Source organism: Hyaena hyaena, unplaced genomic scaffold (assembly GCF_003009895.1).
Source record: "Hyaena hyaena isolate Hyena2069 unplaced genomic scaffold, ASM300989v1 scaffold_8, whole genome shotgun sequence".
Lineage (NCBI taxonomy): Eukaryota > Metazoa > Chordata > Mammalia > Carnivora > Hyaenidae > Hyaena > Hyaena hyaena.
The window spans coordinates 4,413,235-4,427,256 of NW_024080640.1; the positions used below are offsets into that span (position 1 = coordinate 4,413,235).

Sequence of the window (14,022 nt, forward strand, 5' to 3'; positions counted from 1 at the left end):
TATTATCTATTTTAAAACTGTATTTTTTTTCAAATCTACTTCAAGTTCCTGGCTCTTGTTCTTGTTTATTTCCCATCAGATTGTCTTATCTTCACTCCACTTAGAGTTAAAATAAAGTGGATTATTTCATGTGTAGATATATACATTTTTGAAGATTTTTATTTTTAAGAAATCTCTACACCCAATGTGGGGCTCAAACTCACAACCCTGAGATTGAGTCACACGCTTCACCAATTGAGCCAGCCCAGTGGCCCTAGTTGTATACATTTTTCATGTATAGATACACTAAATACTTCATTTTCTAAATTCCCCCAAAAATTTGCCTCTGCTAAACTTTCTGACAGACTTCCTTCCAAATTGTTTCTCTTAACCTCTTAATGAGAATTAAATGAAAGTATTGATTAATGTCCACTGTACTTTAAAGAATTAGAAAGATGGAAAGTGATTTATAAACAGCTGACGTCTTAATTTTGAAAAAGGACAGACTTCAGAGAATAATAACCTATGGGGATCTTTAGAGCTTCTGTGGACACTTTTAAGCTTGAACTCAGACATTTTGATAATTTTTAGAGCTGTGTTTTGTTTCCAGAAAGTATGCATTGGAGCAATTTAAGCATATTTTCAGCAAGGTATGTGAGAAGTAGGAAAAATCTGGCCTGTAGAGCATTTTGCCTCTTTTTTTTTTTTTTTTTGAAGAGAGCAGATGTGAGCCACCCAGGCACCCCAAAGCATATTGCCTATTTTGATCTTCACACCTCTCTTTAGAAAAAGTTTTCTAGTCCAAGTATGATGCGTAAAATATGAATTCAGACAAATCCTTACAACATTTTATGCCTAAAATAGTACTTTTTGTCATTGTTTTGACATTTGTGAATGAGGAGCCCTAAGAATTTCGCAGCACTTGCTATGCCCTTTTACCCTTTATATTTTGGCTGTATCCACCAACTTTAGATTTCCACAGGACACTTTCTGCAGGGGCACCTGGGTGGCTCAGTCAGTTGGGTGTCTGACTTCAGCTCAGGTCATGATCTTGCAGCTCTTGAGTTTGAGCCTCACTTCAGGCTCTGTGCTGACGGCTAGGAGCCTAAAGCCTGCTTCGGATTCTGTGTCTCCTTCTCTCTGTCCCTCCTCTTCTCACACTCAGTGTCTCTCTCAGGAATGAATAAACATTTTAAAAAATATATTTTTAAAAATTTTTTTAAATTGTTTATTCTTGAGACAGGAGAGACAGAGCATGAGCATGGGAGGTACAAAGAGAGAGGTAGACACAGAATCCAAAACAGGCTTCAGGCTCCAAGCCATCAGCACAGAACCTGAAGCAGGGCTCGAACCCATGAACCGCGAGGTCATGACAAGCCGAAGTCAGACGCTTAACTGGCTGAGCCACCCAGGCGCCCCCTAACCCCAAATTTTTTTTAAAAGATAATTTCTTCAATCTCTTTGTAGCCCACATGTTTACAGGTACTTTTTATATAATAGTGAGTTTATTATTAGCAATAGAAAGTATAAATAAAGTTATATCCAGGAGAAAAATGAGAATTCTTCTTTATTGTTTACCTATTCCATATAGGATGTTAAGTTAAAAGTATTGTTTATTCCTAATAGTTCACTTTTCTTTTTAAAGCAGTCATTGTCTTTCATCATGATACTAGTGATAAAGTGACAGCTAGTATTTATTGAGCACTTACTATAGAACCATGTACTATTTATTCTAAGCACTGTACATGTCTTAACTCATTTAATCTCAGTAATAACCATATGATGTAGCTGGTGTTATGATGTCCTTTTATATATGAAGAAACTGGGACACTTGCCCAGGAGTAGTGCTGATGAATGCAAAATGAGGATAGAAACTTGAATAGTACGGCTTCAGAGCTCACTCTCTAAACCACCAACTATACCGCTTCTCATTGAGCGTTACCAGTTTCTGCTACTCTGATTAGCTTCTTATTCTACTTTATGATGAAAATGAAGTGAGAGAAACATTGATGAGGAGTATGAGATTTATAATCAATGTAACCTTTTTTGTCCTAGCTCTGCTTTTAATTAGTCATGTTACATTCCTAGTGCCTACCCTTTTTAACTCATTTTTTCATTGACTACAGATAAAGCTTAAGATTCTCCTTGAACAACTTTTCTCAATCTCTTTCTCCTCTCAACTGTAACCGTTCATATCTGGCAGATCTTTACAGAAACACACATACACACAACCATATATACAGATACACAAACACAGCTGTTTCTCTTATTTATAGTAGTTCTGTTAAGTCACCAGGAAGACGGAATTAGTGAATACTGCACCATTACTTCTGTGGAACATAGGGAGTTAGGTTACTGATATTGTTCATTCATTAACGTTGAACTCAGGCAACAGCACTGTAACTCTTTCCTCAAAGAAGCTTGTCTTACACATTTTCTCCCCAAGGCACATAATGGCCTTCTTGCATTTAGGAGCACTAGACAGCACTTCAGCACTACAGTTGGGGAATCAGTTTAAGCAGGCAGAGTCACCAACAAAAAGCACAAAAATGCAAAAAACATAACACCAATAGACCAAAAAGGACACTTGTTTATAGTGTAAGAGGTGAAAAAAGAAGCCAGGATATCATCCAGTTCACCCTCAGCTGAGAATGTGTGTGTGTTTTTGCTGCTCTCCACTTGTCTGTGGATGACCGAAGAGTGCCACAGGTAGTGATTTTGGGTTGCGGCTAAATTTTAGTGGGTAGGCAAATGCACAAATAAGATATCTGTGAATAATAAGGATGGACTGTACATACACACACGCGCACAGGTGCATAGTTTTATATGTTCTGGTTTTGTGTATTACACAATGTAAAATATGTGTTCTACAACATAACATTTTAAAATTTAATGATGTGGTGTGGAGATGTTTGCAAGAAACTATAATCTATTGGGGTTTTTTTAAAGTTTTTTTTTTTTTATTTTTGAGAGAGAAACAGAATGCGAGCAGGGGGAAGGGGCAGAGAAAGAGGGAGACACAGAATCTGAAGCAGACTCCAGGCTCTGAGCTGTCCACACGGAGCCCGATGCAGGGCTTGAACCCACAAACTGCGAGATCATAACCTGAGCCAAAGTCAGATGCTTAACCAGCTGAGCCACCCAAGTGTCCCTATTGTATTCTTACTAAGTGATACAGGATATTCTATAATAGGATCTACCATAGTTTGAACATTCATCTAATGATAGTGTAAATTTCAGTCTTCTCACTGGTAAATGGTGAATAAAAATAAAACCTGTTTAGATGGTAACTATACTTACTGTGGGGAGTATTGAGTAATGTAAGGAATTGTCAAATAAAAATCACTGTGTTGTGGGGGCACGTAGATGGCTCAGTCGATTGAGCCTCTGATTCTTAATTTCAGCTTAGGTCATGATCCCAGTGTCATGGGATTGAGCCCCACATCAGGCTCTGTGCTAACTGGAGCCTGCTTAAGATTCATTCTCTCTCCCTCCCCTTCTCCCTCCCCTTCTCCCCTCTCCCTCCCTCCCCCCTCCCTCTCCCCCCGTCTCCCTCTCTCTCCCTCCCTCTACTCCTCTCCCCTGCTCACGTATGCTCTCTCTAAAATTAAAAAAAAAAAAAAATCACTAAGTTAAACCCTTAAAACTAATATAACATTGTGGGGCGCCTGGGTAGCTTAGTCGGTTAAGCGTCCGACTTTCGCGTAGGTCATGATCTCGCGGTTCGTGGGTTCGAGCCCCGCGTCGGGCTCTGTGCTGACTGCCAGCTCGGAGCCTGGAGCCTGTTTCAGTCTGTGACTCCCTCTCTCTCTGACCCTCCCCTACTCACGCTGTCTCTCTCTCTCTCTCTCTCAATCCTAGAAATAAATAAAACATTAAAAAAAAAAAAGGGGGGGGGATGGGCATGGAGGAGGACACTTGTGGGGATGAGCACTGAGTGTTATGTGGAAACTAATTTGACAAACTATTTGTAAAAAAAAACAAAAAAAAACAAACTAGTATAACATTGTATGTCAGTATACTCTAATAAAAAATTTTAAGTCAAAAAATAAATTAAACATGTTTTTATAAGGGTTAAATAAACTTAGCACACTGCTTACAATTTAAGCACTCTGAATATTCATTAATAAAAATAAATAAATGGGCTTTGGCGTCAGACAGACATGGGTTCATGTTCCATTCTCTCACCAGCTGTGAGATCTTACTAAATTACTGAATCTCTCTAACCTGTCTCATATGATAAATGCTTCATTATTTTTTATAAGAATGAAATGTGGTCATACATAAACGACCTAGCACGCAGCAGGAACTCGATGTTTCCCTCCCTCTTAAATCATTTAGTCTCATGGAAATGTATTTACTTTATTAGATATTATTTCATTAGGAGACATAGGTGCTTCATTAGTAATACATAGGTATTACTTCATTAAAGGATTACCCCAGAATCAATATTTTCTCCTAAAAATAAAACCTGTTGTGACATTTTTACAAATATAGAAAATAAAACAAGAGAAAAACCTGAAAGTTGACTACAAACAGAAGCCTTTTTATCCAGTTGGTAACATTACCACACAATAGTGGAGGGGGGGGATGTTTAGTACAATGCTTAGACTATACTCTTACTGAAATATATTCTAAAGACAGCAAAAGCAAAGAAATGTTGAGTTTTGCCTGTAGTGGTTTAGGTATAGTAATTCTGGAATGTGTTTTCTATGTATTTCAGGTTGACCAAATGAGTAAGTATGATGTTACAGGATGTCAGTTTTCTTAGTGGGAGAAAAGAGATGCTATAAATAGGGAAAGGGATAAGGAGAGGAAGAATCCTTTAACATTCTTAAAAAATGAGAATCAATAAAATCATGAACTCATGATTTTGTTTTAAAAAGCTATGTATATAATATGTGTGTACATATATGGATAGGCCTAGAAATAGCACCACTTTTGGCAATTAGCACAACTGATCTTGGTTTTTAAATGTTATTCACCACTAAAGGAATAAGGGGTCCTTGGAATGGCTGATTCCAGAACTATGTAAAGATGAGCTTGGATATCTTGTGCCAAAAAGTAAAGAAGTACTTTTTTTAAAAAAAAATTTTTAACGTTTATTTTTGAGGACCAGAGACAGAATGTAAGAGGGAAAGGGGCAGAGAGAGAGGGAGACACAGAATCTGAAGCAGGCTCCAGGCTCTGAGCTGTCAGCACAGAGCCAGATGCAGGGCTCGCACCCATGAACCGCGAGATCATGACCTGAGCCAAAGTCAATGCTCAGCTGACAGAAACCAGCTCAAAAGAGCTCTCATTGGCCAAAACTGGGATATATGAGAATTAAAATGAATAATGACAGTATTAAATACAATATAGTGAATAAGAAAAGGATTGATGAGAATAAACTCATGCAAATGAATAAAATGGAAAAAAAGAAAAACTGTTTTTTTTGTTTTTTTTGTTTTTTTTTTTTTATTTCTAGGAGAGAGAGAGACAGCGTGAGCAGGGGAGGGTCAGAGAGAGAGGGAAACACAGACTCTGAAATAGGCTCCAGGCTCTGAGCTGGCAGTCAGCACCGAGCCCGACGCGGGGCTCGAACCCACGAACTGCGAGATCATGACCCAAGCGAAAGTCGGACGCTTAACCGACTAAGCCACCCAGGCACCCCAAGAAAAACTCTTTATAATTAATGTCAGTCAACAAATGTTAGGACACTGAGAAGGACACAGTATCACTTATGTAGTCTTGCCAGAACTGCATAAATTTCATTCTGATCACGAGGAAGCATTCAGACAGTCCAAATTCAGCACATTCTGCTACGCAACTGCTCTGTACATTTCAAGAATATCAGTGTCCTAAAAAACAGGCTGAGGGTGCCTTAGTCAGCCTTAGTCAATCTTGAGGTTGTGGGATTGAGCCCTGCATCGGGCTCCATGCTGAGCAGGGAGCCTACCTGGGATTATCTCTCCCCCTCCCTCTGCTCCTTTCCAACTTGTGCTCTTTTCTCTCAAAATACACTTTTTTTTTAATTGGAAAAAAAAAAAAAACAGGCTGAGGAACTAAGAGACTTGGAGGGGCGCCTGGGTGGCTCATTTGGTTAAGCGTCTGACTCTTGGTTTCACTCAGGCCATCATCTCCCTGTTTTGTGAGTTTGAGCCCTGGGTCTCAGAGACTGCTTGGAATTCTGTGTCTCACTCTCTCTCTCTGCACCCCGCCCCACTTTGCACTGTCTCTGTCTCTAAATAAATAATAAACTTAAAAAAAATAGACATGAAAACTAATTACAGTGCTTGATAGTAGATTGAGTTTTAGATTAGTGGAGAAAATGACTATAAAAAAGACAATGGAGCAAAAAGGTTAACTGTCCTAAATTTAATATATAGTGGCTATTTAAGTGTTGTCTTTAGCTGAAATGAACTCAAGTATGAGTGAAAATGTCTACAATGTACTTCCAAATAGTTCCACAAAAAAAGTATGTGTGGGGTCCAAATACAGAAAGAAAGAATGAGAATGTGACAATGTTAACAATTGAGTAATCTAGGTGAGGGTATATGAGTATTTGTTGCATTATTGAAACTTGTCTAGGAATTTGAAAATTTTCAAAATAAGCTGAAAATAAAGCAATTTAGAAAATTCAGAAAAGCATTAAATAGGGGAAAAAATAATCCCATCATTCAGAGGTAACCTTTGTTTACATTTTGGAGTATTTCCTTCTATTCTTTACCATGATATTTCTTTGTTAAATCTTAAGCTCCAAAGAAGTAAACATTTGTTCTCAAACTTAAAATAATAGTAAAAAAAAAATTTTAACAAAAAGGAATGTACTTTTCTTGAGTACGTTGTTTATTTTCCTTCCAGGAAACTGGTATCCTTGGCAATGTTCTGTTCTGTTCATGTTCTTCACAAGAGTGAAAACAGAGTCCACCTGAAACAGTATTCTAAGTTAAATGAAAATTGGTCCAATTTTGAAATAATTTTCATTGAGTATCATGACATATATCACTCTTTCTGGCACTGTTTCTGTTTATTATGGTAGTCTATAGGGCTCTGTGTCTCAGCCATTTCAGGAATGGGGAAATCGAAAGACTTCCTTGTTTATTTTATCATTTTTCATATGTACATAGAAATGTGAGGCAGCTTAAAGCAGTACAACAGCTGACTAAAGGAAGGAAGCGTCTCACTGAATATTCCTTTGTCTGGAATGAACTTGAAAATTAAGTGTTTACTAAAGGTTAAAGGGGAAAAAAATCTTTTAGTTCCATGGCCCCCACCTTTTAAGAATGTCATCCACTTTTTTTTTTAATTTTTTTTTAATGTTTGTTTATTTTTGAGAGAGAGAGCATAAGCAGGAGAGGAATAGAAAGAGAGGGAGACACAGAATCCTGAGCAGGCTCCAGGCTCTGAGCTGTCAGCACAGAGCCTGATGTGGGGCTTGATTCCACAAACCACAAGATTATGACCTGAGCTGAAATTAGATGCTCAACCAACTGAGCCACCCAAGCAACCCTGTCATCCACTTCGTTTGTCTGGAGAAAAGTAGTTCATTGCTCTGTTTGGCACATGACATGTGCCTGACATAGAGTGCATAGTATCAGACATGTATGGCCAGGTATTTTTCTACACTGTTGTAAAAATATTTCTTTCTCTCAGCTATGTTTTCATTCAGTTCTCTGAGACTACATCCAGCTCTCAGGACCTTAATGATTTTAGACTACTTTCTAAAGAAAGTGATTTTATTATATTTTTCATTTTGATGATATTGTATTTTTATTAAAAAAATTTTAGTGGGTCAGAAGCATTATAAAGTCGGAAAAGAGACATGAAATTTCTTCAGCGGACTAGAAGAGGTAAATGCTTGTAAGGAAAAGAAGAGAAATCAGTATTCATTACTTAAGTGCCAGTCATTAGAACAGGTGCTTCTCACATAATTACATCTAATATGTACAATACCCCCATGAAGTATACAGAATTAACACAAATTTACAGCTGACGAGACAGTTGCAGAAAGGCTCATTAACTCACCTAAGATCACACCACTGCCGGGTACTAGAAGTGGGTTCAGGACCTACGTTTGTCTGGTTGTAAAATCCGATTGGGTTTTGGTTTTTGCATTTCACATTGTTGGTTTTTGCATTTCACATTGCTGCTTTTGTCAACTAGCTTCTCCGTTACATGTTTTAGACACAATGGATGAGTTTCTTTGTATCTCTCCTTTACCAGGCTTTTCCGATGTGGATCACACCTATGCTCAGAGAACTCAGCTCTTTGACACCTTAGTAAATTTCTTTCCTGACAGCATGACTCCTCCCAAAGGCAACCTGGTAGACCTCAACACACTGTAACTGAAGAGTCGCTGGACAGAGATGGAGAACGTCTGCTTTCAGTATTTTGGAGTTCAACTCTGTTGACCGACAGTTAGGCTGCAGTGATTGAGGACTGCACCAGAATTTTGAAGGGATCTTTACTGTCACAAGTTTTAACCCTCTTCTTCATACCTGACCTCGGCCCCTTTCTCCTCATCCCACTCCTGAATTAGGCTAATAAAGTGAAATTGGTATACTTTCCATTTAAATATATATATTTTTTTCTTACTTTACCTTTTAAGAACTAATGAGTATAAGAGAAAAAATAATCAGGCAGTTTACCCTTTTCTGATTTTTATTTCATTTTTATAAAATTGGGGCAAGTAAGCACTCTTAACCTGACTCAGTGCTGTAAGAATTGGGGTTTTGTTGTTGGCTTGTTTTGGCCTGCCTTCTTTCTCCTCCTTTCCCATTTCACTTTACCTCGCATCACGCAGACTGCTTCTAAGTGGTGTCATTTGTTTACCTCTTTAATTCATTCTTAAAAGTGTATAGTTCTGTAGGGCAAATGATGTAAAAGTGATATATGTGTCTCTGTTGACTAGAGTCTTGTATTACATTAACAAACAGAGGGCTCAAATGTGTGCTCCTTGTCACAGAACTAAAAAATGAAACCCAGGATTGATCCAGGCACTTATCTGAGATTGGTCTATAGTATTTCTATAATGATATATTTTATAGTGGATATTACAGTAGCTTTGGGTCACAGAAACCTTAAACTGAGGAGAATATAGTTCAGAACCTTTAAGAGCCATTATAAAAATTACCAGCAAGAAGATTCAAGTAGTGATTAATATGTTCATTGACGTCTTTGTAGCAAATTTTGGAAGAAAATGACTCTCTTCTCTGGTAGAGCTGTGCTTCCATTTCTCCTTTGTGCTTTTAGTAGCATTTTCTCTTGGGAGGGTGGGTTTCCAGAGCTATACTTTTGTTATTTCCAGATAGATTAGCTTCCTACATCTGTTTCTGTACACTGATATTTTAAAGAATAATAGTTTGTAGTTGTTCAATGGAATACAGCTGATAGGTGTTTCATTAAGCACACACAGGCTTTTAAATGGAGAAAAAGATAATAATTGTGCAGATATTTTTTCACTAAAAGAAGGGCAGATGTGGGGATGGAGGAATTATGTATCATTCCATGAGGTGCTGTGGAATGCAGTGTAGGAAACCCACACCTAGCCAGTGCTTACACTCGCTCAACAAGTGTGCTGTATGCAACCGATTCCCACTGTGCCTCAAGCGGACTGCGTACAGTAAGTGTTCATCGGTCCTGTAGCTGTGAAAAGTGAATGACCTAATGGAATTGAGTATGTCCCTGAATAGCAAGATTAGGCCTCACCAAAGAAAGAGAAGAAATTGACTTGCACTTTTGAAAAGTCTCGTGTATAGGAATGAGACTGAGATCCCTCTTCACTCTGTCTTTATTGCTTGGTTTAATTTATTTGGGAATGGACAGCAATATATTTTTCCTAGTTCTAGACTTGAATCTTGGATTCCGTAGCTTTCGAAGCATCCCAAAGCTATCTGTAGTGATTAAATAATTAGATATGTACCTTGCCTTGTGAAAGCTATAGTATGTAATTCACTAAGTACCAAATTGTGCGGCTGCAGAATAACTGACTTTATAGGTAAGCAAATAGAATCTACTTACATTCTTGTACAGTTTCCGTAAAATGATTCCCCTGAGTGACAGTCAAGAACATAAAATATTGTCACTAATATTGTAGCCTATTGAATATTGTTTTGTGGAAACAGGTACAAATCAGAGTTAATAGGGAAGAACTTGAGCTTGGTTAAGAGTTTCTAAATTTAAAAGCTCTAGTTTTGCTTACTGTGAATTCTGGCACTTTAAACACACTAACCAAATGAAATTCTGCTGCCCTCCACTATTTATTTCTACAGTGCTTTTTTTGTTGTTGTTTTTTTCATGAGTTCCTTAGACTCCATATTTGGAAGAAACTCAGTTCTTGACCTCAGTGATTTTGTTTTTCCCTGACTCAGTACTAGTTGCTTTTTAACATGTGCTTGTTTTAATTTTATCTTTCCCCACTTTAGTTAGGTGGAACCTTGACCCTTTTCTTCACTTCTGGATTTTATTTTTTTTTTACAACAACATGCTTAGATGGGGTTGAATCATAGCGAACCATCCAGTGTTACCTAAGTGGACTGTATCGAGGAGGTTGACTAGGTAGAATTTGTTCCATGGGGCTTTAAAGGAGCACTACTGGTAATGATTGCAGGAGACTGTAGGGCTTTATGATATCCATGACCAGGACTGACGCATTGCTCACATTTCACACCAGAACCTGACTGGAAACTTGTGTTTATATATATATATATATTTTTAGTGAGAAGCTACCTATATTTCCAAGAATTCCAGCAGTATAATTTAAATAATCTAATTTGGTATTTAGATACAGTGTGCTCTACTACTTGAAAAGCTTTCCTTCTAGCTTAGTGAGTCCCAGATTGAAACATCGGGCTGAAGCTCTGGATGCAGTCGTTAGTAAGGTACAGTTTGTTCAGTTTCATCATCCGTATCTCCACATTCACTCCCATTTCTCTCTTTCCCAGTGGACCATATTATTCCAGAATAGTAAACTAGATCTCTAATATTATTTTCAGTGCTTGTACTTCGTGAGAAATTACCTGATTGGAAAGATAATTCTAAAATGCATTTGTATTCTGTGGAATAGCAGAGACCTCGTGTGGCCGATTTGATAAATTCAAATGTATCAAATGTATCAATCACTTAAGCAAAGGAATGCAGACTTGGGTGCCTGACTCACCGGTCAAGCTGACAGATGGTCTTAACCCTTCACAAAATCATTCATTTATTCTAAACCTGACCTGTCCATGTCTAAAAAAGTAAAAACTGATAGAAAACATTAGAAAGTTAATTCACTGGTTTATCACAGAAAGGCTTATTGGGTTTAGAACGCAATGATTTAAGGATGATAAAACTGCATATTTCGTTCTTGGGTGAAATATGTATGTTGGATATGAATGGTTCCCAGTTTACCCCTCTAATGGATCTCTTCACGTTGGCCTACTCTTTGGAGATACGTTAACAGAATTTCATGTAATATAAAAGTTTTTAAAATCTAACTTCTAAACAAAAACTAGATTGAGAATGATGTTTAATGGATCAAAAAGCACTTAGGAGCATGTTCCTGATTTTAGTCTCTGATTTATACTCCATTTTATGGTTACAACATGAAGAAGTCGTAATTATTCTTAACACCAGAGGGAATTCATTGGGTAATTGTGGGTCATTTACTTATCTCCTGAGTGAATGTTGTATTTACTCTTTAGCTGGCTGAATTTTGCACAGAAGTTGAGAATTAACGATTTGAAGTGATTTCTGTGGGAGATCATTAACAAATGTGTACTCTAAACAAAGTCATCTAGCTATAAAAAAAAAAAAAGTAGCCTTCAGAATCTTCCTTTTCTTCAAATCCATGATCGTCTGCAGTTTCATTGTTTTTCATAAGCTCTGGCCTGAATTTTTACTAAGGTTTAAATTCTTAAAACTGTCCTTGATCTGGGATTGCACGCTTCCTCAGAAAAATTTATAGTTATTGAAGAATATCTTCTCTACATATGATAATACTTGTAGATTAGATCTTTGGGCTCTTTCACTCAAAGGTTTTTGTATTACTAGTCAAATAACATTATTCTTTTGTGATTTTTGACTGTGGCCTGTATCTCCCTATGATTTGTAGCAATGCTGAAATGACTTGGCTATCTAAAATTTCTGGCCTAGAGGTAATTCAGTGGAAGATGTAACTTTCCAAGTTTGTTGAAAGAGTTCGTGGGGAGCCAACCAGATCAGCTAAGTGATGTTGCCATTGTTTGTTTTGGCAGGAGGACTCATTACAATTTATTAATTTCTTCACCAGCTGCTCTTTTTCTCAAAAAAGAATGCTGTCTAGGAGATTTTATTTTACGTAATTCTTGAACCATGATTCCCTCCTACCTACCAAATAGTGTGAATTGTGTATCCATTATTCCCTTAGCTAAACTGACTTTATTCTCAGCTTTTTTAGCCCTAGATTTCCTAGGTTTTCTGTGGCATTGCTTGAAACTGTTGTACTGCTTAAGAAAAAAAGTCAAAATAATTCTGAGGCAAGCATGCTCTTCCATCCTTGCTTATGACAACAGAATAGTGAAATTAAAAATTATGCATTAGTAAGGAATTACTAATGTTCAGACATTGCTGTAAAAATCTTCACATCAGTTTTCATTCAGAGGATAGTAACACGGCTGTGGCAGCTTCTTGGGGAGCCAGTGTTGGTTTCATCTTTCCCTGGCACTGGGAAGCATGGTCTGAAAACAGTTCATCAGGTACAAGTTTCATAGCAGGGCTCATGGAATTCAGCACATCACCAGGTTTCCATTTGCCTTTGTCTTCTCTTTATATTTTCTAGCCTTTTTTCCCTCCACTCCCACCACCTCTGAGTAGCACTGATGTATCTGCTGAGGTGAGGATTTGTGGTAAGAACTGACTTTCAATTTCTGATATAATCGTGTATTAGGAGTAGCTTGCATTGCTATGAAGTGATTGGTATTTGCTTATTTTTTAAAATTATCACTTATAATTATGAAATAATTTACCTTTTTATCTGCTGTTTAAACAGCCCAATCAACGTAAAACATTTGTGTGCAGTCCTATTTCGCCTGTCTAGGTGGCATTTTTCACTTGGAGGCATTGAACCCCGGGAGGGAGTTAGAGAGCGAGTGAGGAGAATGAAGATATGTTAGAGAAAGAAAAGTAGGAGCTTTTTGCTCATGGATTCAAAGGTCCACAAATCTAAGTGAAAAAGAAAGCTCTTCATTTCTGACCGCAAATTCATTTTACTAATGCAGTTGCTGGGGAGGATGACCCAAAGCTCACTTATTCTGTACACTTTTTGGAAAGCAGCATTTCCTGGTTAGTCTCTTTTGTCATCGTCTCCCAAATAACGGTTAGAGATCTTGAAACAGAAAACCAGTGTAATGGGCTCTAGAGTTTAAACTAGGTGAGCGGCTTCTTATGTTCAGCCAGTTCCTTGATAAGGATCCAGTAGGAAAACCAGCAACAAAACATTTTAACGTGCAGTTTTGGGGGGCTCCCATGGGACCTGCTTTTTCATCACGTTTAAGCTCTTGTTGCAACACAGCTCTGTGAGATCTGGGACGCTCATATTCGCAGCGGTTAGTTTGGATATTTGAGCTGTCTGCCACACGAATACCAGCCTGGAGAGATCATCATTCTTCAGTTTCATTCAATGCCTCATGAATGCCAGATTAATTGGCAGGAAGGAAAAACACTGTGTGATATACTGAATGGGCATGTGTGCGTGATTAAGGAGTTGCTCAAGTAGCCAGTTCTGAGCTTTATTTCTCTCCTTTGTTAACAGATCTCAAGAAAAAGCCTTTGTTACAGTTTAGCCAGTGTCATTTTGTTGGTGTTTTCTAGCCTTTTAAAGTGGGGAGAAAATTGTCATTTCATGTTTAACTTACAACCTGTACAGAATTGAACTGACATCAGTTGCTTTCCATGCTTTAAAATTAATTATGCACAGCCCCATGGGTTTCTGTTTATCCACTTTGCCAAGAAATACAAGAGTTCCGGGTTTGGCACTGGAAGTATTTAATAATGTTGGTTTGTTCCTTAGGTCTCCTTCACATCTGAAAAGTGATTAATTAG

At 37.7% G+C, this 14,022-nt stretch overlaps 1 protein-coding gene across 2 annotated transcripts in view; it reads left to right on the forward strand.

The window, feature by feature from the left end:
• MKLN1 (muskelin 1) overlaps positions 1-8,536 on the forward strand; it is a 361,418-nt gene extending 352,882 nt beyond the window's left edge. For both annotated transcript variants that reach the window (XM_039243337.1, XM_039243345.1), the window contains one exon: positions 8,185-8,536. In XM_039243337.1, coding sequence (XP_039099268.1) covers positions 8,185-8,306 — 122 coding nt within the window. In that variant the 3' untranslated portion in view covers positions 8,307-8,536. The remainder of the gene's footprint in view (positions 1-8,184) is intronic.
• Positions 8,537-14,022: the final 5,486 nt, after the last annotated feature.